This window comes from Phalacrocorax carbo, chromosome 10, assembly GCF_963921805.1.
Source record: "Phalacrocorax carbo chromosome 10, bPhaCar2.1, whole genome shotgun sequence".
NCBI lineage: Eukaryota > Metazoa > Chordata > Aves > Suliformes > Phalacrocoracidae > Phalacrocorax > Phalacrocorax carbo.
In genome coordinates, this window is record NC_087522.1 from 12,616,333 (window position 1) to 12,642,570 (window position 26,238).

Consider the following 26,238-nt stretch of genomic DNA (forward strand, 5'->3'; position numbering starts at 1 on the left):
ATACAATGTTTTGTATAATAATATATAATAATATGTTATGTAGTAATTCATTATAAGAATACTTAATATATTATTTTACAAATCTTATTATGCATGAGTATTATTAATAATAACAAGTACTGGGGAGGAATGGATTCAGGGTTCTCATCCTTATCTAGTTGTATCTATTAATGTTTCTTACCAAATACAGGTGTGTTTTTTTTCCTGCTTTGCTCATTTTTCATTCTGACACACAATAGCTCTTAACCCTTTTCATTTTTCATTATATGTAGGGATGCCTTCTCTCATCTTTCATAATATACAGGGTTAATACCTGATGCAATTCACTTATTTACATTCTAAACACATAGGTGAAATATGAGCTTGAGACTACCTTGAAGGTCAATAAAGATGATGTTCTCAGCTTTCTGGGGAGTTATCAGGACAAATCCAGTGAAGCAGATTTTAGACATCTTTTACACATGGATGTGACACATTCATTCCAGGTATTGGTGGCTTTCATTTATGGCAATTTGTTTTTTTTATGTCTTGGCTATTTTACTGCATTTAGGATTATAATTGTTTTATGCTTATAAACTTCCTAGTTCAATAGAGTCCTGGCCCTGACAAAGACCCTAGGTATCTCAGCAGATCAAAACATAATCTGTATCAATAATGGCTTGTAAGAAACCCACTAGCCTTTTGTTTTCTTACTTTTTTACTGCATTTGATTTATTTTTCAGTGTCTTTGGGTAAAATCAGTAAAATTTTATACACGCATTTGCTTAGACACATTGTCCACTTCATGTTAAAAGTTCAGATGTGAAATCACATACGGCAACTGATGGGAGTGCAGTGATTATGTTTACGTTTTACTTTGTCAAATAGCTTGAGTTTCCACAAGCAATGGACCTAAGTGGGGAGCTGTTTTCCAGGCAGACAAAACCGGAACACTTTGACTACAGTGTGAGTGTAAAAACCATCATCAACAAGAATGTGTCTTCACAGGTCAGTTCCCTCATTATTACAGTCTTACTGCTTGAACTTGTGGCTTTTGCAGTTCATGTGCTCAGTCCTTTGTTGGGTCTCCTGCTTGTTGCATGCATTAGGAATACATGTCAACCTGGGAGCTGTTTAACTCTGTGCTATAAATTGCTGTGCAACTACTTTCAAGCATGGGAACACAAATGTAAATGTATGTATATACTATAAAGTTGGTCAATTCATTATGTGTTGTGGAGAGGCGTAAATTGCTAGGGAAACAGTTACTTTTTTATGGTTAGAGTTTGTTCTGGCTAGATGGCTACATGCAGTTGGAGTAGGTGTTTTGGCTGAAATTCAGAAAATGCTGAAAGTCAAGATAAATTATATTTAAAATTCAATGTAGTTCATAATTTTTTGTTGAAATCTCTAGCAAGGTGACAGGCTTATATGCAAAATCAGGTGTCATCTGTAGCTTTTATTACCAATTCAGAAGGTTCTTTCTCTAGGATGAACTTTATCCTCTGTAGTCGGTTCACCTTGGCTGGCTGCCAAACACCCACCCAGCTGCTCTTTCACTCCCCTTCCTCAACAGGACAGGAGGAGAAAATAAGTTGAAAAAACTTGTGTGTTGAGATAAAGACAGGGAGGTCATTTATACATTACCTTCACAGACAAAATGGACTTGACTTGGGCAAAATTAATTAATTTATTGCCAGATAAAAAAAGACTTAGCTGGTAAGAAACAAGGCAAAAACTAAAACCACCTTTCCCTCTCTGTACCCTTTTTCCCAGGCCCAAACTGTTGTCTGCAGTCTTATTCTTCAAACTGATATGTCAGTATTCTGTATTATGGTATGAGATCCTTAATGTCCTGTTCTTTTTCTCTATGTATAGGCCCAGGCAGCCCTAAAGGGTTATGGTGAGAGCAATTTCAATGGCTCTCTTTACCTTCATTCCAATGGAAGGGACATGCTAATGCTGGAGGTTGATATGAACAATGAAAACAGGAAGAATGCCAAAGTCGTCGAATGGAGGGCTTTCCTCCATCAGACAATCCTGACAAACCCAGAATCAATACAGTTGCAGCTCATGGGCAAAATGTTTCCGTCAAGGTAGAGAAGTCAGAATCTTGGTTAACAGAGGAGCTGAAGAGTGTCCTGTGATATGTATTTAAACATAACTACTTTCATATTAGCTGCAGCAGAAGCCACTGGGCAAATGCCATTTCATGCATTATCCCTGTTATTGAAATACTTTGCTCTTTGTGTTTCATAAGTTGATATAAGTTAAGTTAATGTGTTCTAGTTGCTTTCCTAGGACTTTGTATAGCAATAACTTGAATGAACGGGTGGTACTGTTTTATTGGTTTTAGATCAGTCGTTTTTTTCCCCACATTGTTTGTCCTCTCAGAAGGAACTAATGTTTACAAGCTATGCCAGTGGAAGAGGGCACTTCCCAGTGTTTATGAAGTTTTATTAAGTATTGTGGAAAACTCTAAGGTATAAGGGGTGGGAAATTGAAATTTGGCCCACCAAGGCCTCAGCTGTCTTCCAGCCGACTTTTCAAATTTCACAAATACTAAAGTGTGCAGTTGAGGGAGTTGATGTTTTTGTAGAAGTCCCATTGTTCAGCAGTGTAGGGGATGGATGGTATAAGGAGAATGTGGAGACAGAATTAAAGAAATCAGAAGTTATTACAATTCAGTTGAAGCTCATTAGATTTACTAGTAAAAGAAAAATAAAATATTCAAGAAAGATGTTTCCGCAGCTTACTTGAAGTTCTGGGCTTCTGATAGTACATTAATTTGTTTTAATACCAGCTTAGGCTGTAACAGAGCACTTTACTGCAGCTCACTTCACAGGAAGTAAAACAGAACACCTAACATTGCTGGAATGACTATTTATTTGGGATTTATTTTACAGGGAGAAAAGTGAGAAAATGAAAATATTGAATATTTTTGGGGAATTGATAGAGAGATGCAGTCTATACAGACTTCAGTCATTACTGGTGAAATGAATCTTACTTCCCTGAATTATGTAGTTCAATTATTCTCATTAAGTGGATTTTCACTGAGGTTTTACTTATCAGTCTTTCAAGAGGATTCTAATTTCTAAGAAAAATGAAAATATGGTTACTTCACTTTTAGGTATCTTGTGTAGTTTACTTCAGTCTAGAAAGTCAGACATCTCAATGGACAGTTTGTTGAAGGCAAGGTGAAAATTCTGCCTCAGTCTTATACTTGAAACACTGAAAATTGAGTTTCTTGTTACTCCAGCAGGTTTCCCTAAAAAGCTGTGCTGTGTTTCTCCAACACTGTTCAAGTCAGGACTAAGATACAAAGAAAAAGGTGTTGGTTCATTTACCAAACTCAAATGATGGAGGCATTCAAAATTATTGTTTAAGCTGAATTCTCAATGCTGCTTTTAAATCAGCACGGAAGAGAGATTTCATATTGTGACAGAGAGGACTTAATTTCCAACTCTATCTTTTTCTTTCATTAGGGATCATAACAAAAGCTTCCAAGAAATTTGAAGAAAAATCGGTCAGCCAGTCTGTCAGCCTTTACTGAGTAGTTTCATAAACATCTGGTGAATAGCATGCAAGGCATCTGATTCACTGATTCACAACACTGGAACAAGTGCCCAGAAAGTCTGTGGAGTCTCTATACTTGGAGATACTCAAAACCTTGACCACACGTGGTCCTGAGCACCCTGCTCTCATTGATCCTGCTTTGAGTGTGAGGGAGGTTCTCTTGACAATCATGAATTAAGCATAATAATAAGATCTTACTGGAAATTTTTATCTCTGTCTTTTTAGACTTTTGTTATCTTCTGAGATGAAGCTTAATGAAAATAAGCTTCACGTGGACTTCATGGGAACCAGGGAGCAGAAAGTTGGTTTTGTTTTGTCCCTAAATGGAAGAGTCCAACACACATTTGCTGGATTACAGGCCATACCTCATCATCTTTCTCTGAAGGGATTACTGAAGTGCAAAAACAACGTTCATGATGGTACTTTTTTATTTTGTGTTTTGCTGCCAAGCCTGCAGCTATCCAAGGAAACTTCTTAATTTTAATTTAGTCCTTACTGAACTGCATATAATACAAAAGAGAGTATTTAGCATGCAAAAATGAAACGCTGGTCATTGGGTTGAAACAACTTTTTAGTGAACTAACATAGTTTAATAATTTTCAAATTTTCATTGATTGAAGGAAATAGTGGGTGTCATCTTTCCAATGCAGGTCTTCTGACATGTGGGGGGGCCCTGACTTGAGGCCCTTACTCTTCTGAATGGCTCCATGGGTGGGGTAGTAACTGCAGAGCTCCAGAGGGATTGTTTAGCCTGGAGTTACACATGTAGCTTTTGTGATAGGTCATAGTCCCTCTGTATATTTTCCTTCAGAAGGCAGTGCAGTGTAGTCCATGGCCTAAAGGCACAGGCAGCTTGGTGAGTAAAAAGAAACAGCTGCTGGAAATATGCAACTTGTTTTAAACACAGACACTTCTACTAGTAGAGAAGCGCTCTCTCAACAATAAACTGATTCACTCTCTGGATTGGGCTAAAGTATCTATTATAATAAATGGATTTTTTTTTAATTACTCCTGGTATTAAATTAATGATTAATTTATATGTTGCTTATCAAACCCTGGTTATTTCTGTCCCACAGGACTCTCTCCATGGTAATCATTTCTGCCTGTTACAGGTAACATCAATATGATGATCAACAAAACACTGTATGGACTCCATCTCAGGAATAGGAATGTGTTTGGGAATACCACCGTACACAATATCACTTTCGCTATGTTTCAGAATGGCAGTCAGGCAATCCCAATGGAAGCAAAACTGAAAGGACACTTGGAGCTCAGTAAAGAGATGAAAAGGGGGCTAGCTAGCTTCCAGGTGGATGAGAAAGCCCTTTCTATAGGATTTTCCAATGTCATGAGTCATGGGTACAGCAGAGTCTGTGGGACTTTCACACATAATATCAGCTTTTTAAAAAATGCAGGTATGAAGAAAACTGACTCGATGGTATGGTGTAACATGGTGTCAAGATGAATTTAACTAAATGAGTGCAGACCAGTGGAAATAGATGAGTTGCATTTGCTCACACCAGAACAAAATGTGAGCCAGTCGTAGCAACATTCTTTTTAATATTGTTGAGAAAATACAATAAAATGGATTCAAAGCTGTTTAAAAACTCCTTGAACTACTTCAGAGTAAATTATTTCTTTCTTGTACATCTGTATTCCTGCATACTGATATCCTCCAAGCATATTTTTATGCCTGTTTTGATTTCGGCCAGAATGGAAGCATTAAAAGTCATTGAATAAATCACACTGGAGACTAAAATATGCCAAGTGTTTTTTATCCTAAACAAAACCAAGGATTTTAATGAACTGAAGTTATCAAAAATTTTGAATGTGTAAACTGCCTTTGTCACTTTAGACTGAAAAAATCTTTTTTGAAACTTTCTAAAAGCTAACTACTGGAGTTGAACACGACACCCATTGATAGATATCCTTTATTAAGAAAAGAAAAATCCTTGACTTCCAAAGTGCATGCCACATTTTAATTTAACAATCCTTTTTAAATATGGTTTTCATGTAGTAGATAATGTCCTTTCTTACTATAAATATCAGTAAGTGCAGCTAACTGGATGATTGCACTTTTAAAAAAAGGTCTGTCTTTTCTTATGAAAAATTATAGAAGGCTTCTCTTAATCTGTAATAAATCTTTTCTGTATTTTACAATGACAACTCAGAAGTACGGTGTTGGCTTTGCTTTCTTCCCTGTTGACAGGATTGCCCTTGGATGGCATTCTTACTGCCACGTGTGACCGTGGCACAAGAAATCATACCATTACTGTAGCCCTACAGAGTGGCAGTGAAAGGATTACTGCTGTGTTTGCAGGTCACAGACTGTCCACAGAGCCTCCTAAATCCCAGCTATCTGTGAGTTTAAAGCACAACATCTCAAAGATAAAGAAACATGGGATCCCTTTTGTTGTGGAAGCTGCTGGCTATTATGAGGTAAGAAGAGTTCTGCCTGAGACTATTTAATTTCTGGAAGAACTGTTTCTAATAACAGTAGGTTATTCCTGTGCACTTTATTCCAAAAGCATCTGCATTTTTGAGATGTACTAAATTACTATGTGAAAGAAAGGTGTTTTCTGGCTTCTTGTCATACTGTGTAGCTGTCATCTGAAGTCTTGGAGCTGAATCTAGACTAAATGAGATCCTACAGTTCTCATTTAAATGAAGTGCTTTGCTGCATAGGAACAGGAGTCTTCAATTTTCTTTTTCTGTTATAAATGGGAAGGGGCAGGCAGGCCTAATGTATGTAGCCATAAGGTAAGTGTCAGTGAGCCTAGGGACTGCACTGTATCTGGTACTAGATTTAAATAGTTCTGATGTTATCCTTTGGATGTCTGCTAAAGTGCGGAACAGTGTCTAGCATGGCTTTCGGTTTGGAAATCTCTACCCACAGAAGCATCACGGATCTTGTTTCCTGGTACAGTGTTACTTGGCCATTCTTCTCTCTATCTGCATTTCTGCTATAGATCTTTGAACAACATACAGCAGTTCTGCATCTCAAATTATCCTTCAATAAAAGAAGGGTTCAGATATTTTTCTTGTTCTGACATATGCTGAAAGGCTCAAGTTGTTAACAAACTAACGTTTGTGGTGGGTTCAGCCACTGTAGTACAGTGAGACACAGAGGTGTGTGAAGGAAGAACTCTATACAGTTGCCTTTGCCCTGCTTACTAATAGTTTCACTGCTTTAATCGTGTATGCCTTAGGACTCAAATCCTCCAGGGTACTGAATGCTCTCAACATGTTTTGGGGCCAGAAGGAATTATTGGTACACAGCATTCAGAAGGTCTAGTATAACGGGAAAATCTCTATTTGAAATGAAGCCACTTTGATGAATTTGCACTTTTATTTTACCAGTGCTGCTGCCCTGACACAGTCTGTGACATTTAAATATGGTGAAACAGACTGCCTTTGCCAGTTGTTGCTGGGATGTTGTTGCTTGTTTCTTTCCATGATTTGGTTTCTTCTGTGCATAGAATTTCACCCAAAAGTTTGCCACAGGGATAACAGCCACAGTGGAGATGGAACAGCTCAAAATTGAAATAGAGAAGAAAACCACTGGCAGCGCTATGGAACTTTCTCTTTCACTTCACCATGATGTGGGAGGACTGATTGACATTGTTCCACGTGTACTAGAGGTCTGCAGAAATCCTGCTATATAGTGTATTTTATGTAGCTTTCTGCTGTGCATTCTCAACTGTTCAAATTTACCACTTGACACCAAGCTAGCCAGGTCAGAAGGGAGAGAAATTTTTGTCAGGCAAGGCCAGTACAGCCAGCCTAAAAATTGTTTGCTTAACCGTAAAGAGCAGGTTTTCAAGATGTAGTGGGTTACAAAACATTTATTTCATGAAACTGAAGTAGGTGCTTGCCCTGTCACGTGCAGTCCCAGCTTTTCCATCTTGCTAAAGCAGGGTTTGCAGGTGGATCACATGGCTGTCTGTGGGTGCAGTGATACTGACAGCAGAGGGAATGGCAGTAGTTTTCATACAGCCAACAGCACTCCCCAGGGACGACTTTGCTTTCTGCAACGGGGGACGCAGCTGATAGACAGTCTTTCAGATGCTATTTCTGACGGTGGTATTTTCTATGCCAAATTAAGAAATACTGCTCTCTCCTGTTGAAATCAAAAGTTAGAGTATCAAAACTAGTTCTCTCTAGCAAGTAATGGTTTCCTACTGTTTGAAGATATTCTTCTGTCTTTATCTATGCTCATAATATTTTGGCATGATAATACAAGATTAGAGACATGACTTAGCCTCAGATCAACTAAACTCCTTATCTTGTTGGAACTGTTCTTTAACCTTTAATCTTAAAGCTATGTTTTAGTGTCTTCATGCTTTTTATCCTGAAAGCAGTCTTTTAGCTCGGTCCTTTTATTTTAGTCCTCTCTGCTTTTCTTCATGCTCTGAATGTGCATTGTTGATAATGCCAACAGGTTGCTTGCAGTGGAGAATCTGCTAACAAACAATTTTTTGGCCTTTGCAGTGGAGCAATTACATTTCATCATTTTGAGGTACTGGCTTCATTTTTAAATTCTGCTGTCAACAATTTTCAATCTTAACTACCACTGAAGGAATCTAAGTACTGGAAAGTGTCAGAGATGTAGAAAGGGATTTGAGTTAGCTGGAAGTTTTGCACACACTTTCAGGTATTTTCACTCCCTTAATATTCACAGATTCAAACAGATCAGGTTACTTCTCCATCAAAAACTATGACGAGTCCAGGGGGAAGGTTGCACTCAGTTTCACCATCAGGCAACGGATTGTTTATTATGAATCAGAATCATCAACAAACTTGCATTCAAGTGCTACAGATTTACATCTTTAGTGCACAGCTGTGCACCAAGTGCAGAATACAAAGTAGAGGTAAAGGATCTTTATGGGCCCAACGGGGGCAGTTTTAAAGGCGATATTGCTGCGTCCTACAGCAATCAAGTTGTGCTGCTTCAGAGCTCAGTGCAAGAGCTTACACCTAGCAGAAAAACTAATATAATGAGATAAGAGGCAAAAGGCAAGAGTCACATTCATGTTGCTAGCTGCAGTCTCCAAAGCGTATCTTCTGCCAGTTAGAACTGAACTCGGTATAAATGGTCTTGTTCTGTTATTGAGCAGCCAACCTGATATGATCTGGACAAGGGAGCATAGGAGGCAAAAGCTGAGAATTTCCCCATTTACTACTTCTTACTCTATTTTCTGCTGTTTCTATTTAACCATTTGTTTATGAAAGTTCCTGTGGCTCTTGAGCTATTCGAGAAAGGTATACCTTATAATCTGATGTGTTCTTAAGAATGTGTTAAAAACATCTCCTGTAAGTGAAGGTTTTGTTTGTCTCTAGAAAGACAGTAATCACAGTGACTCTGATTCCCATGTATGTTCTAATGCCAGAAAAAGACAAATGCATTTCAGTTCCTCCCTCATTTAACATGGGTACAATCTGCATAACACTGGTCGCTCCTGCTGAGGACTGAGCGGCATTCAACACATTCTGCCATTGCTAGAACACTATTTACTTATAGTAAAAACAGACGTGATTATAGTAAAAGCAATAGCAGTTGGTTTTCCTGGTATTAGTAATTGTTTTAACAGAGTTGTGGATTTGGGTTTTCTCCTGTTATTTTGATTATGGAAGTTTAAAAAAGATTTTAGGCCACCTCTCCATTTGTTTAGGCATTTATAAATATGTAGGATGAATACAAAATGGTGTCAGAGGAGTAGGGAAATAGTTCCCTTTTAGTAACATGAGCTTTTAAAAATAGTGTATTTTGCCTGAAAGGAAAACAGACTTGACAACAGTTTTTCCTGTAATTTTTCAGACTCCAGCAAGAGTTTCATTGAATGGGTCAGTGTTTGCCAGCAACTTGACTCTCATCTTCTTTGGACATGTTTCTTTTCATGACATGTTTGCCTGCCTGCAACTCCATGCTACCACCAACATTCAGCCTCATTTGGAGATTGACTTCCAGCACTCTTTGCCTTTGCTTCAGTCTCTGGGAATTGCCAGAGAGAACCAAGTGAAGGTGTCAGCCATAAGAAATGACAAGTATAAGGGCGTGCTTGGTATTGTCCTTGGGTCTTGCAGTTTAAAAGCTGATGGAGAAGTGAGCCTGGCAAGCAATGAAACAGATACAGAATGGATGCTTACTTTTAGAAACAAGTGCGATAGTCTGGAGGTAAGCCTAGATCATTTTCTGTGTGGCATTATAGTCAGTGTATTTCAGATCATAATGAGTCACAGAGAACTATCTCCTGACACTATTATTTATGGAAAGGACAGATTTGGTCACTAAAGTTGTTCTGGCAGAGCAATAAGTCAGAGCATTTACAGAGGGAATGTATTTGAAACTGAGAATATGGAGGAATACAATGGTAGATTTTACTGCTGTTGCCATAAAATAGTTGCATAATAATAGATTTTTAATTAAAATAAACTTTTGTCCTAGAATCTAATGAAAAGCATGTCCTTTCTGTTTGAAATTTTGGACTTTTTCTTTGGGGTTATGAACTTTTTCTTCTATAGTACTTATGCAAATGTTGTAGGAGTGTGTGTGTAGTATGTGTCATCCGTCTGTCCGTGTCCCCCTCATTTATTTTTGGTTTCTTTTTCTCTTGTTTCACAGAGAAATTTCTGGTTTCTCCATGAAACAGGCTATCTTGCATGGTGCTTTCCAAAAGCATGTTGGTTCAGAAAGAAGAAATGTTTTCTCATTAATTAGAAACAACTTAGGAAGGCAGTTGCTTTACCTCATGCTCTTGAAATAGCATAATCTTTTCTGTTGCAGAGGATTGGATTGCCGCTTGCTGTAGCCTTTGGGGGCTCATATCAACAGAACATCTGCAATGTTGGCTTGGTAATGAACCTCCAGAGTGATGGCAGAACAGTTGATGTGCAGATAGATACTTCCTGCGAACACGAATATACACTCCGAGGGATGCTCAGGCATTCAGTTCACTGGCTGAGTCAGTTTGGACTGCCTTTTGAAAACTCTGTCTTGTTATCTGCAGCCACAGACTCCACCACTGAGGGCATTTTGTTGCTGCAGGCTGGCAAATGCAAACTTAAGGCTAGAGGAGATCTCTGTATTCAGAATAAAGCTGAATGGACACTGGAAACAGAAACAGAATGTCAGCTTCTGCAGGTAGCTCTTGGAGGCTTTTAAAGATAGATTTGGGATTGAATGCAGGGTCGTATAGGGTTTTAGCTAAAATAACAATGTTTGAGTGTTAGAAAGCCACTCTAAAGACACATCTGTCTTAGAACATTAAGCAAAGAAAGCATGTAATGTATCCTGTCCGTAAGTGTTCCCTGTAGACTGAGATTAGTTCAGTCTTTGCTGCTTGTTGCCTCTGCAGACCAAGACTGCCCTCTAAAGCTGAACAGCGGTTTCAGTTTGAACTATTTGTCAAAAGATATATTCACTGGTCTGTCTTTTTTATCAAAGTAGAAGTTGTGAAATTTCCTTGGTTTTTCCCATCTAGCCTCACAGACTACATGAGAAGTAATTACTATTGTGAATTTAGATGTTATTTCCAGATGTTCATAGGCATTTATGTTTTGCTTTTAATTCCTCAGTTTTAACTTCTTAAACTACAAAGTAGTAATATAAAACCAAAGGTGACAGGAAAGTATGTATCATCCATAGTGAAGAGGGAATGAAAACCACTTAAAATATTAAAAATAACAACATTTCCAGTGTTTTTACAAATACTTTGAAACAATGAGAGGAACTGTTTCATTTGGGATGTTGCACAAGGCAAGCTTGAAGTTTTAGTATTAAAAATAATTTTTAAAAAATCCTTGTAATACCAGATACAAGATGTCTGTTAGGCCTATTACTTTTTGTGGGTTTGTTTAAAATTTGAGATTGGTCTGGTCTGAATGAAGCAGAGGATGTTCAGTAAACTTTGCCATTCTGAAGAAATAGGCATTTTGTGTTTTTTGTAAATGTAAAACTTCATATAGATACTGAAGTTGTACATTCTGCAAGACAGTCATAAAATCTTCCCTCAGACCTTATTCTGGCAAAATTGCCATCTTACTTTTGGGAGAGAGAAAAATGACAGTGCAGAGATTGTAGGTTTTGTCTCTAATATTGTAGCACAGAATCTCGTTTCTTGTATGCCAAAGGGAGAAGAAAAAATATTCAATACTGACTTATCTTAAAGTGTATGTATAATCTAAAGGTTTTTTTGATGGTTTTTGGGGTTTTTTTGTATCTTCATAGGATCTCAGTATTCCAACTCAGTCACGGCTCACAGGATCTATTCAGAAAGACAAGTGCCAAGCAGAACTTCTCTGTGTCCTTGAAACAGAAGGCAAGACTGCCCATCTTGAAGTGAGAGCAGAGTGCAACCCAGAGTTTACACTGGAAATTCAATTCAGGCATGACCTTCCTCAACTGAAGGAATTCCCGAGGGAAAATAAGCTGTCCATCACTGCACAGAACCAGTTAAAATATCATATTGGAATAGGAATGAAATCGGGTGCTTGTGAGATTCAGATGAATGGGGACTTCGACCCTGAAAAGAAGCTTCAGTGGAAAATGTTTATAGAAAACAAATGCCAAACAATTCAGGTGTTGGAAGGATTTATTTTTTTTTGCTTTACTCTTGAATTTATACATCTAAACAAGGATCTCTGCCCCTACTAAGGTCAAAAGAAAATAGTTTCATTATTTCAGTGGTAGCAGAGAAACAAGAAAACATTTTCTTCTTTCAATGTTATGTCTTACTTTTGGAGCCAGTCATTCACTGTATTTTTATATGGTATAAGCCAAATTATCTATGAATCAGTGTCTACCATTAATGGACTTGCTTGTACTAGCTCTGATGTGTTTTTTAAAAGCATTGTTGAGAAATCTGTAGAGGTTTAATCTTAGAAATGAGTATTTAAACTTGTCTTTGGCTCTATCAGCAAGTACGGTATCTCAGCAGTTTGACAACGAAACTCTGAAATAATTTAAAAATACATAAAGTAATTATATAATCTTCAAGTCAGAAAATGTTCAATCAGCTTCACAGAAAATGGAAATTGCTAACAAACTGATATGTAATGTATGAAAATGACTGCGGAAAGCACACAGCGTGAAAAAGCCAGCATTAAACAGCAGTTACCGTTTCCTGTAAGACCTCAGTTGAGAAATATTTCAGGGAATTTCATTGAAAATGAAACAGTAATGTTTTGAACAAGCTGGTTTGGACTGCCCTGGTGAGCCATTTGTCTGTGGTAATTCTTGCAAATGCTGTTCGTATAATTGTCCCTGAGCTGAACCTTACCATTTATAGTGCCTGACCGAGGACCACCAAATCACACCTCCTGTTTCATTAATGAGATTTAACTTCTGTGTTTAGTGGGAACCTCACTATAGACTCTGAGTCTGAACAACTAGTAGGATAAGAAAAAAAGCTGTTTTGTCATTGAAAAGACTTAGCCAGTAGAAAAATACAGTGAAAACTGGAGTTCTGTGGAAGAAGCTCGCTCCATCACATGAATGTGCCATCATTTGCAGTAGGGTCTCATTTCTATACAAAGCAAAGGAAGTGAGGCCCTGTCTCTGGGACACTCAATCTGGTTTGCATCAGACATCCTGGGAGTCCCCATCTCTGAAGGACTCCACGGCGTTGCCTGGGAGGAGCTGTGTGAGCTGGGGAGTAAGGCAGCTTTCAGAGCTTCCCAAGAAAGGCAGTGTGCTGTGACCTCTCTCAGACAGCATGATATGCTGACCCTCTTTTGCCTTTTGATGGAGGAATGAAAAATGGCACTTTTTCCCTCAATTCTTGCCCAGTAGTTTGTTTTCCCAGGCCAGACTGTTGTAGGTAGGTGGAGGGGGAGAAATTCTGCAGCAGGATTTCCTGAAGTAGCAATTCTAAATTTAGCTGGATTGTGCACTGACTTTTCATACTGAAAATTTGTATTGCTATTAGAAATCCTGGTATCATGGTGCTTGGCCTCCCACAGATCCCACCAGTCAGTGCTGTATAGGCAGGAATGGAAAGGACAGGAGAACTGTATGGAAAATTTGAGAGAGATGTTACCACAGAATGATCTGTGGATTCAATATGAAAGTCAAAGTCAAAGCCGAGATTCACCTGCCCTCTTCCAAAAACAGAGCTGCCACAATAAACCTATGTATACTGTCTGGTTTCACTGGATTTATAGATGCTTTGGACCACTAGAGCAAAGCCAAACTTAGAAAATTAACTGACTTCACTTCAGCAGGAAGAGCTGCCACATTGTCCTCTGTGCTGTTTATGCTGGCTTGCTTATCAAAAATATATCAGACAGGTTCAAAATAAAAAAAAGACAAAATGTATAAAATGTAGTAAAAAGCTTTCAGGATTTCTGAAACATCCTATGGATATGCTGCCTGATATACTAGATTTACAGCTAGGTACTTAGGAATAAAACGTTTCAGGTGTGTAGTGTATCTGCGGGTAAGTATAAAAGTGGTGATTTTTTTTCCCCCTTGTACAGGGTATTGGAGCACCAGTAAAAATTGATGGTTCAGGCTATGTTTTGATGGATAAAATGAACCTAGATTCACAGACATTGATCACTGTTGATGAAAGTAAATTACAAGGACTCCTTATACTAAAAGTCACTGATGTAAGTATCCTGCACACTGTTAGACTGCATATCTAAAGCACTGACTGACATATTCTAAACTATCTTACTGGGAACAAATAGTCAAGCTTTAGTAATTAATGCCCAAATAAAAATAAAATCTTTGAAAATCTGGCACCTGTAATCTGCAGTAAAACAGTTGTATAGCATAATAGGATACAGGCTGTGGCACTTCCTGAATAATTTCCTTATTATGCTCTTTGGGTGTATATATTTTATTGTTCTATTTTGTACTATTTGATGTGCCGTATATTATGTAGTAAGTATGATAAGAAATGAAAACCACAAATGCTGACCTCACTCCAGATGTACAGCTGGTACTCCAATATAACTTTTCATTCAACATGAAAGTATACAGCAATGCACAAGAAAATTATTCGATTTATAGAGTGATCGCTGTGATTTACATTGCGAAATAATAGGAAGCAATTACTTGAGACACTGCTGCTTGTTTCTTCAGTAAGACAACAACACAAGAAAGGCTGTGAATCTCTTGCTTTCCTGTTGACAATTACAAGTTTGGCTTCTCTTGTCATCAGTGCAGCAGAGTACACCCAGAGAGAAGTATCTTCTTCCTTTTGATCATTCACTTTCTTGCCATATCTGGTAATTTCTGTGTATTTCTGTCCTGTAGAGAAACAGATAGCTAGTGGGAATTATTTTTCATCAGAGAGAAACATTTACACCTTTTTCCTTCTTAGCTGAAATGCATTTTTTATCCTATCTGTTAGGCGTGATATTTTTTTTCTTTTTCCCAGTGAAACTTCCCTAAGTTCAATGCAATTACATCTAATTGGTATTAAATGTATAACATATTTAACAAGGACAGACAGATTTGCTAAATTTCTGTTCTGAGCTGTGTATTGCAGCAAGCTTTGGGTTCTACACATGCTTTGCTATATATGCCGTGAAATATTAACAGGGAAGACAAGAGTTGGATGTGGTGCTAACCCATAACATTCAAGGAGCTGCTGACATTGGCATTCCTATAAGGATGTTAGTTGATGTGATATCAGAAAAAAACAGTGACTTCTATAAAAGACTTATTCACTTCTGTGTGAACAGCAAGCATGTAAGTGTCTCCACCATATTAGTCAGATGTGAAATAGATGTTAAAGTGAGAGAATTGATTTGGTAAATCTTGTTTTTCCATTTGAAATAGCTGTGCATGAGGCCCTTATAGGAATATTCTGCAGGGGCTGGTCTGGTTTTAAAGGCCTTAAATGAAGGCAGTATCTTTCAGCCATTCCTTCTGTGCAATCTCTTCTAGCAACAAAGTTGACATCAGCAATGATCCCTGACTCCCATTTGCAAATTGTATCAAACCTTTCTTATCAAGTGTCTTCACTTGGTGTAGCATATTCCCTACTACAATACAAAGTTGTGACTTATAAAAAATTAGACATTTCTTCACCACATATTTTTCATAGTTTTCATAATTTTACTTTAATGTGTAATTAGTACAATAATTACAATTAATCAGAGCTGTCACAATATCAGGAATGTGCCACAGTTAACTTTTGTCCTCTTTTATTTGGACTGAACAGATTACAGAAGAACTGAGCTTTGTCCAGAAGCTGGATGTTTTGTCTCTTCACTACAAATTTACCCATAACATAGAGGCACTGAAGACTTTGCAAATAGAAGACAGGATTGAGTTGCAGGTAAGTTATCAGGCAATGCAAGGGGAGACATGAATCCAGCCTGGAATCATGCTGTGATGGAAGCAGTAGCTGTAGAAGTCCAATGGCAAAGGTCAGAGGGTGTAGATGTGTATTTGTGCATTTGCTGTTTAGGTGAAATTTTTGTTAAGGCGGGTATAATTTTACTCATTCAGTTGTTAACTTTGGCATCTTTATAATCTCTTTATTCTGCTAAGCTATCTTTCATAAGATCATAGCACAGAATTAAAAGTTGCTTCATAATACTTAAAAGCCAGGAGAAAAAGATTATTGCTACAAAATATAGAACGAGTGGAGCAAAGTACAACCATAAAGAATCTACCTAATATTGCAGGTACAAGCTGGAAAGATTGTTCTCAAAGTTTTAAAATACAATCTAACTGTCAACGAAATATCATTTTGAAATAAGGTGTCTGTGTTGTCACACCACCTCAGCTTTCATTCTCATTTATAATTATTTCTAGACCCACTGCTCTTCTTTACCTGTACTCTACTTAAGTAGGGCCTTCCATACCTTTAATTCAGTTGCCAGAGAGAGCAGCAGTGTGTCTGTCCTTCGATATGTAAATTGAAGCATGGTGGAGTATTAATCATGAAAGTATATTGCAGGATGTGCAAACTGTACATTTTTTAATGCAAAATGAATGGTCTGGGACATTAGGAGTCTGTACCTGTGCATACAAGGACTATCTTGGAAAGAGCTGGGATAAGATGAGGCAGAGAAGAGGTAAAACAAAATGGTGGTAAGATGAAATGTCACTCTGTAATAGACAGGTAACAAATCAGTCACTTTCTTGCCATGCAGATTGTAGTCCTGAGTTCTGTAACCCATCAGAAGTGAAAGGAAGTTGGGAAACATGTTTGTCTAGGTGGAGCGTGAAGATGGAAAAGCACATGGCTGCTTATGCTCCTGATGGAATAAGATTTTCCTGGATTTGGATATTGTCCCAATATACATGGGTCATGCTGCCTGCTTCTGTTTTAAAGATGTCTGTATTTCTTTGTCTCCCTCCTCCCTCTCCTTCGGGCTCTTTTTCTCTATGTTTTTTTCTGGTGGGTTTGTTGGGTTTTTTTCCCCCTAAAATTCAGGGTGGAGGGGAATCCAGATGCTCACTTTGTGTGTGAGGGGAGTCCAGAAGCTCCGTTTATTCTCAAGGGGTTGGGAGACTACCTTGCTGGACTAGAACTTTTTGTAGGAGTAAGAGGTTGGAGGTTGGCTCCCAATGTGTGAACAGCCCGAGCCACAGCTGAGCTTGCAGCATGCACTGGACAAGGAGGGCAGTGCATTTTAGCTTGTACGCCTAGTCTGTCTGAACTTGGATAGGGTTAAATCTTGGCCATACTGGAGGACACATTTTAAAATGTTGAACTGAAAAATAAAGGAACATCTGCAACTATGCTCCATTATAAAACCATACAAGATTAATTTTTTGACGCATTCTTGAGATGATACTGCCTGAACTGAAGAAAGAACCTTGACTTTTACAAAGCTGCCTTATCACAATTTGCCTTTGTTGCACACAGGTTATCTTGAACCTGAAAGTGATCAAGAGCTTTAGTATGAAAGTGCATTATGGTGCTCACCTAACAGTTCTCGAAGGGCAAATCCAGGACTTCGAAACAACTACCAACATAACTGGGAATTTCCACCATACGTGGCCATGGCTGCTAGAAGCCAGAGTCCCATCATCTTTGCAGGTAGTTTGTTTTTTTTTTTCTTCCTTTAAAATTATTGTCCTTTGTTATAATGTAATAGGCCATGGCTTGAATGAAAACTGCTGTTTTGTAAGGTACAGATGGAAGCTGAGATCTTCTGATATTTCAAAATTATGCATGGTTAAAACATGAACTACTGAAATAGAAACTTTCTTTTTGACTGCTTTCTGGACCAGATTATTCCGTTCTGATCAGTGTTAGTATGGTGTGTATTGTTGACATTGTAATTCTGCAGAACAGTTTCAGCATAGAATCATAGAATCGTTAAGGTTAGAAAAGACCCTTAAGATCATCGAGTCCAACAGCTAACCTATCACTGCCGAGTCCACCACTAAACTATATCCTCAAGCACCACGTCTACCCTTCTTTTAAATACCTCCAGGGATGGAGACTCCACCACCTCCCTGGGCAGCCTGTTCCAGTGCCTGACGACCCTTTTGGTGAAGAAGTTTTTCTAATGTCCAACCTAAACTTCCCCGGCACAGCTTGAGGCCATTTCCTCTCGTCCTATCGCTTGTTACTAGGGAGAAGAGACCAACCCCCACCTCGCTACAACCTCCTTTCAGGTAGTTGTAGAGAGCGATAAGGTCTCCCCTCAGCCTCCTCTTCTCCAGACTAAACAAGCCCAACTCCCTCAGCCACTCCTCATCCGACTTGTTCTCTAGACTCTTCACTAGCTTCATTGCCCTTCTCTGGGCATGGTCCAGCACCTCAATGTCCTTCCTGCAGTGAGGGGCCCAAAACTGAACACAGTACTCAAGGTGCAGCCTCACCAGTGCCGAGTACAGGGGCACGATCACCTCCCTGCTCCTGCTGGCCACACTATTCCTCATACAAGCCAGGATGCCATTGGTCTTCTCGGCCACCTGAGCACACTGCTGGCTCATGTTCAGGCAGCTGTCAGCCAATGCCCCCAGGTCCTTTTCCTCCAGGCAGCTCTCCAGCCACTCTTCCCCCAGCCTGTAGCGTTGCATGGGGTTGTTGTGACCGAAGTGCAGGATCCAGCACTTGGCCTTGTTGAATCTCATACCGTTGGCTCCGGCCCAACGATCCAGCCTGTCCAGGTCCCTCTGTAGGGCCTTCCTGCCCTCCAGCAGATCAACACTTCCACCCAGATTGGTGTCATCTGCGAACTTACTGAGGGTGCACTCAATCCCCTCATCCAGATCATCAGTGAAGACATTGAACAAGACCGGCCCCAACACTGAGCCCTGGGGAGCACCACTCGTGACCAGCCGCCAACCGGATTTGACTCCATACACCACCACTCTCTGGGCTCAGCCATCCAGCCAGTTTTTAACCCAGCACAGAGTGCACTTGTCCAAGCCGTGAGCAGCCACCTTCTCCAGGAGAATGCTGTGGGAGACACTATCAAAGGCCTTACTAAAGTCTAAGTAGACAATGTTCACAGCCTTCCCCTCATCCACTAAGTGGGTCACCTTATCATAGAAGGAGACCAGGCTAGTAAGGCAGGACCTCCCTTTCATAAACCCATGCTGGCTGAGCCCGACCCCCTGGTTGTCCTGCACATGTCGTGTAATGGCACAAGATGATCTGCTCCATGACCTTTCCCAGCATCGAGGTCAGGCTGACAGGCCTGTAGTTCCCTGGATCCTCCTTCTGACCCTTCTTGTAGAGGGTTGTCACATTCGCTAGTTTCCAGTCATCTGGGGCCTCCCTGGTTGACCATGACTGCTGATAAATGATGGAGAGTGGCTTGGCAAGCTCCTCTGCCAGCTCCCTCAGTATCCTTGGGTGGATCCCATCTGGCCACATGGACTTGTGAACATCCAGGTGAAGGAGCAGGTCAGTGACTGCCACCTCTTCAACAACTGGGACTTCATTCTGCATACTATCTCCATCTCCCAGCACAGGGGCCTGACAACCCCGAGGATGACCAGTCTGACTATGAAAGACTGAGGCAAAGAAAACATTAAGTATGTCAGCCTTCTCTTCCTTCATGACAAAGTTACCTTCCTCATCCAACAAAGGAGGGAGGTTCTCCCTGGCCCTCCTTTTGTCACTATTATATTTATAAAAACATTTTTGTTATCTTTAATGGCAGCGGCCAGTTTAAGTTCTAGCTGGGCCTTCACCTTTGTAATCTTTTCCCTGCATAACCTCACAACATCCTTGTAGTCCTCCTGAGTCACCTGCCCCTTCTTCCAAAGGCGGTAAGCTCACTTTTTTTTCTTGAGTTCCAGCCAAAGCTCCCTATTCAGCCAAGCTGGTCTTCTCCCCTGCCTGATGGACTTACGGCACAAGGGGACAGCCTGCTCCTGCGCCTCTGAGTCTTCCTTCTTTAATAACATCCAGCCTTCCTGGACTCCTTTGACCTTCAGGACTGGCTCCCAAGGGACTCTGTTAACCAGATTCCTTAACAATCCAAAGTCTGCCCTTCTGAAGTTCAGGGTAGTGGTTTTGCTGACCCCTTCCTTACTTCTCCAAGAACTGAAAACTCTATCATGTCATGTTCGCTGAGCCCAAGACAGCCTCCGACCACCACATCACCCACCAGCCCTTCTCTGTTCGCAAACAGCAGGTCCAGTGGGGCACCTGCCCTGGTTGGCTCACTTACCAGCTGCGTCAGGAAGTTATCTCCCACAGACTCCAGGAACCTCCGAGACTGCTTTCTCTCTGCTGTGTTGTATTTCCAGCAGATATCTGGTAAGTTGAAGTCTCCCACGAGAACAAGGGCTAGAGATTGTGAGACTTCAGCCAACCGCTTGTAGAGTACTTCATCTGTCTCCTCATCCTGGTTGGGTGGTCTATAACAGACTCCCACTAGGATATCTGCCTTATTAGCCTTCCCCCGACCCTTACCCATAAGCACTCAACCTTATCATTACTGTTGTTGAGTTCTAGACAGTCAAAACAGTCTCTAACATACAAGGCTATCCCTCCACCTCTCCTTCCTTGCCTGTCCCTTCTAAAGAGCTTGTAGCCATCCATTGCAGCACTACAGTTGTGTGAGTCATCCCACCATGTTTCTGTGATGGCAACCACATCATCATTTTCCTGGCACACAATGGCTTCCAGCTCCTCCTGTTTATTGCCCATGCTGCATGCATTGGTGTAAATGCACTTCAGTTGAGCTATTGATCTCTTCTCCAACACAGGCATGCCACCCCTAGTCTCATCCCTAGCAAGCCTGGTTTTATCCCCTTCCCCCTTTGCATCTAGTTTAAAGTTCTCTCAACGAGGCCTGCTAACTCCTGAGCCAGCATGTTGCATTGGGATTGGAATATTGCGCCTATGTTTTTTAATGGGAATTTTATATTTAACGAAGGACTTCTTTAAGTGCTATTTTCAGGGAAGTATTGGAGTACCTACTATCCAGTAAACATTGGCATTGTGCATGGGTCAAGGATCCTTTATATAAAGGGAGTCATGTTTTTGTGGGATAAAAGAGAACCTGATGAGAATTTGACATAAATCAATGAGACTGGTGTGGTTTGAAATTCATCCGATTGAATGGACTTCATACTGGAAAGTTATAGATGATTAATGAAAGGCTAAGATCTTTTTTGCTAATGGATAGATTTTTGATGTAAGCATAGACCAGAGAGAACTTTCTTTCACTTCCATCTTTCTTTTGTTTTAAAATTAAATAGTATTTAAATGTTGTTTCAAGAACTTATATCTACATGTCATTTTTTAGATAGGTGTGGTTTTTCAAGGGAGAAACACTACTCAAGAAAGATACGTGCACATTGCAGCTGGAGAAACATCAATCACGTACATAATAAACTCCTATTATGTTGGCCACCAAGTGGATATCTTTTGCCAAAGTGTACATAGTAGCGAGGCACTAGAGGCATCTGGCTACCCTAAGGCAATCAACTTGATTCTCAGTTTACAGAAATCAGGTAAGTACCTGTCATTCCCTGAAGCTTTCTTGTTATATAATAGCTCTTTGAGGGTGTTTCAACTATTCCTCCAACAGCTACAAACTGACTAAGATTTGCTGGTGGTACCTAAAAAGGGGCTTTTTCTTGTTTGTAAGTAAAATGGTCATTCTTAAACTGCCTCTGTTATTAGCTACATTACATCTGTTTTTTCAATTCCAGGAACTATCTCATCTGGTACAACCAGTGATCCCCAAGATAATTGGCTGCATAAAATAAGAAACTGTCTTTTCCAATATCACACAAAGAACCTTATCACAGTGCACAAAAAAATATTAATTCCAGTGTAGTTTAAAGTGGGTTTTGAAAATAATTATAAATGGCTTTTGTTGTTTGATCTGTGGAGGGGAGACAGACCCATCCTGAATAAGCCAGTCTGTCTTCAAAACTTGCCCTGATGTAAATCCTGCCTGTGTATCCCTCGACTGATGATTTACATTGTGGGCACATACCTTCAATGCCTATATGTGTGTATATTTGTGTTGAAAAAAAAAACCCCAACAACTGTGAGAGCACCAAAAAGTAGGAATTTTGAGGTTAGCAGGCACTGAATCACTGCTAATGTTAGTGCACCTTCCCATTCTGAAAAATGCAGCAGACAACACGTGGCTTTCAGGTCAGCTGCCAGAGTGGTCACAGTATGATTGCATACATGTCTGTGACTTTGTTTTCTCTATAAAGAATTTTGGGGTTTCACATCTCTCATCTAATTTTTATCTTTTAGCATTCTGTATTTTCTTTTGCAAATACAAAAAGCTGGTAGGAAAATGGGGGAAAGGTCGTTAAGTTGTGTTGTTTGAGCAGTGTTGGTCTGCTGTAGCTGGAACCAAGGGAGTCACGAGAGGTCAAAACAGCTCAGGGCTCTTTAGAAAAAGTGGCTACTGTCTGCCAAGTGCTACAGTTGGCTGTATAAGCTAGTCAGCTCTAGCTGCAGAACTTTCCCAAGAACATTACTGTTGGGAACTGACTTGTCACTTAACACTTGTATGTGGGTATACAAGCTCTGTTAAGTCAAGACTTTGTATGTTCGAGGACATCCATAAAAATCTGCACTCCTCCAGCTGAAGCTCTTATCATCCTGAATGGACGACTTCATCATGATGAGTGTCTTAACCCCAAAGCTGGCCGGATTGATTTTATGCAGGCAATACTGAATTTCCTTGAAAATGGGCCCCTCAAAATGGCACTATTTTGTCCTTGCTGTTTAGAAAACAAAGCCAAGACTATCGGTGAAATCCAATATGATGATAAAGATATAACTGTGACTATGGATGTTGACACAGACTTTCAGCTCTATGGTATATTTGAAATAATGGCTGAGGTGAAGCATTCAATATCATTTCTCCATCATCTGGGGCTTCCCTGCTTTCTTAAGGTAATACACCATAGATCTTTTGTTGTGCTTTGATTAAAGCTGTCATCTGAGTTACACTAGGATGAATCCAGAGCATTTCCAGTGGCCTCAGTGAAATTACTCCAGGTTACAAGTGTGGATGAGAGGTGACTTGTTTATCTGAATCCTTGTTTAACTGAATCCAGATAAATCCAGTTTATCTGAATCCTTGTTTAACTTTAGTACAGAGCTAACTGCCTGTTTCCAAGGAAATGCAGCAGGTATCTGAAATCCCTGATTTCAGGATTAATAATTTCAAGAAGGCACTCACTTACTGTCCCTTTCTAACTGATATGGCCTACTAACATAGAAAGGACTTTTAGTAGAAAACAGCTGTCCTTCGTAACTAAAGAATTCCTTGGCTTGGTTAAACTATTTGTAGTGTAAGTACCTAAAACATTTCAGTGTTGAATAAACAGAAATAGATTTGTATTCCAAACTACCTGATAGGCTCAACAAAGGCTGTATCGGTTCACCCCTTGGGATAAAGATGTATTGGTAGAAATGTCTCCTTCCCTTTTGGAAGGTAGTACACAGAACAGCACACCCAAGTCATTCACCACCTTCTCTTCAAATAAGAGGATATGTAGCTAGGATGCAAGATCAAAGGCAGACTTTTATGAAAATAAACTTCAGCTCAATATTAAACCTGCATATCAAGTGTCAGTCTTTCAAGTGAATATTTAATGCCAACACTTTATTATAAGGTATTAGATATATCCCCTGCTTCTTCCCCCTTATTCTTTAGTGAAATGTCTTTTATCCTTTGAATGTTTCAGTGAAAAAAAAAGAACAGAGATGCTAACTCTTTAGATGCCTTATTAATGTACAAGTGTAATCATGGGATTTCAGAAATGACTGTTCCCACAGACTTTGGCAAACACATGTTGGTATTTAAGTGTGGGAGATAGTCCTCATCTGCCCCAGAGGGATTCTTGAGCAGTTTCAGGATAAAGCTGTAGAGGAGCCAGCAGCTGCAGGAGGAAGAAAATACCCTGGAGTAAAAGATTTGTGGAGCTCCATCTGTTTCATCAAAAAAAGAAGAAAAGGCAGCTTCTATACAGTATATGAAAAAGAAGAGTGGAGGAGACATAAACAAGAACCAGGGGCTCTAGCCTTGAACCAGATAAGGGTACATTGAAAGTAAGGCTGATATTTGTCAATAACACACATGAGTAGCTATGGAAACATATTTACAGAAAAAAAAGAACATCTCTTGATGCTTTTGGTTTAAGTCTAGAAAGCATCTGGAAGGCCTGTCTGGAAGATAAACTTCAGTCAAGATGATGGTTTTCAGTCAGTCAAGAGATTATGCTCAGTTTAAGTGAAATGCTGGGTAGAAACTCTGGGGTGTGATTTGTTTATTTTTTTCTCCCCATAGATAACAATTCAAGAAGTCCTGACTGAAAATGAAATGGAAGGAGCTCTGAGGCTGACCTATGAACAAAACACAAGCTTCTCCTTTACCTTCAGGAGGAAAAAAGACCAGCAAAGGTAGAAGGGTCATTCTGAGCTTTGTAAAAATGTCATTAGGCCACAGTGATTCCATGGACAAAGTTATTGTCTTAGTCACCAAAGCACTGGTGAAATGGATAATAAATCCTTGGTAAAGTGCATAGTCACACCAAACAGTCTGTATGCCTCAGGAAGTTTATGAAGGGCTGCAGATTGATTCCCCTCCTCGCAGTTTGGGGCATGCTTGTCTCTTTGCCCCCACAGCACTGAAGTAGCAGACAGTTAAATAATCCAGAAAGCTCTAGGTCTGAGCCAGAAAAATACTTTAAAATATACCTTAAATTGTAATAACTTTAAATCTTATTAAATTTTTTTGGCACAGTTGAACCTTGTAAAATTATGGAGACCCAGTTTTCTAAGTTGGTATCAGTATGGCTGTATCTGCTGTGCTAACTTCTTTATTTTTTTTTCTGTCTTCTAAAGAGTTTTGAAGTTCTTTAAAGAAATGAAGAAGAATAGAATAATTTTTACTTCACAAAAGTCTGATAATCAGTCTCTAAATAGAAATATTTAGTATAGTGTATTAAAAGCCTGTAGGCTTTTGAGGATGTTTAAGAGGTGTAATATTTTCAGCCTTGGGGTATTTCAGATATTTCTTAGGTTTCTAGCAAAAGACCTTTGCACTTAAAAGTCTTGTAAGTTCTGTTAAGCTCTCTAATAATTGTAAATTCTAAATGTGGAAACCATGACAATGCTTGCAAAGTCAGATTCCAAAATATCTACCTCATTTTTTAAAAGCTGATGCATTTACTACAGCTAGTAAATTATTAGCCAAAGTAATTTCTGATCTAGCAGGCCACATTACGTCCCTGGGATGCATACACAGATTTTTCACTGAGGTCAGAGATGGCACTACTGTTTGGTCTCCTTTACCTTTGTATGAATGCATCAAAAAATATGAGATAGGTAAGTGTTCAGTGGAAGGTACTGTAATTTGTAACTCTAAGAGTTGTGGCAGAGTCAGAGATTACTCACTCAGATGAACTTGTGCTGTTAGTGAGAGTGGGCTTTCTGAAATACTGTTTAACAAAAGTACGTTTCTTCCCTTTAGTGAAGAGTTGAATATAAAAGCACTCCAGACTCATCCCTTCTTTCTCCAGTACTTCCCCAGCGCATCAGAACTATCTTCTAAGGTAACTATCTGCAAGTTATCTGTCACATACAGCACTACAGATTAGACTTGTCTAATATTTTAGGAGTAAAACTGCATTATTTCTAGTACTAGTATCTCTGACCTTTTTGTTGTTGTTGATGATGTTCCTGTTGTCAAAGATGCTAAGAATCCCAACTTACTTGAAAGGATTTATTCCATTTGTCTCTGCTTCTACGTACCTGCATTAATTATGACTTCTAGTAGATTCCTCTCAGGAACTTTTTTAGTTATTCTGGCTACTAAGAAAAGTGAGACTAGGCAGAAAGCAGTTTTGGTAATTGGCTGTTTGCAGAGCAGAAATACGCAACAGCAAGGATTGGCAAGGAAGACGAATAGGGTCAGTCAAATGCAGCACAGTTAGAATCAAAGAATCATTAAGGTTGGAAAAGACCTCTCGGATCATCAAGTGCAACCACCAACCCAACACTACCATGTCTCCTAAACCATGCCCTGAAGCGCCGCGTCTACACGTCTTCTAAATACCTCCAGGGATGGTGACTCCACCACCTCTCTGGGCAGCCTGTTCCAATGCCTGACCACTCTTCCAGTGAAGAAAGTTTTCCTAATATGCAATCTAAACCTCCCCAATGCAGCTTGTAGCCATTTCCTCTCATCCTATTGTGAACAACTTGGGAGAAGAGACCAACCCCCACCTTGCTACAACCTCCTTTCAGGTAGTTGTAGAGAGCA

At 39.6% G+C, this 26,238-nt stretch overlaps 1 protein-coding gene across 1 annotated transcript in view; it reads left to right on the forward strand.

The window, feature by feature from the left end:
- The window catches only part of LOC135315238 (uncharacterized), a 110,304-nt gene that overhangs the window by 57,877 nt on the left and 26,189 nt on the right, over positions 1-26,238 (forward strand). Inside the window, exons 34-51 of the mRNA XM_064462090.1 lie at positions 351-485; positions 868-987; positions 1,858-2,075; positions 3,781-3,974; positions 4,668-4,970; positions 5,765-5,994; positions 7,035-7,196; positions 7,997-8,074; positions 9,374-9,730; positions 10,340-10,696; positions 11,783-12,133; positions 14,032-14,163; positions 15,729-15,845; positions 17,346-17,561; positions 21,241-21,448; positions 22,696-22,862; positions 24,262-24,374; positions 25,447-25,528. Of these exons, the coding sequence (XP_064318160.1) occupies positions 351-485; positions 868-987; positions 1,858-2,075; positions 3,781-3,974; positions 4,668-4,970; positions 5,765-5,994; positions 7,035-7,196; positions 7,997-8,074; positions 9,374-9,730; positions 10,340-10,696; positions 11,783-12,133; positions 14,032-14,163; positions 15,729-15,845; positions 17,346-17,561; positions 21,241-21,448; positions 22,696-22,862; positions 24,262-24,374; positions 25,447-25,528 (3,540 nt within the window). The remainder of the gene's footprint in view (positions 1-350; positions 486-867; positions 988-1,857; positions 2,076-3,780; positions 3,975-4,667; positions 4,971-5,764; positions 5,995-7,034; positions 7,197-7,996; positions 8,075-9,373; positions 9,731-10,339; positions 10,697-11,782; positions 12,134-14,031; positions 14,164-15,728; positions 15,846-17,345; positions 17,562-21,240; positions 21,449-22,695; positions 22,863-24,261; positions 24,375-25,446; positions 25,529-26,238) is intronic.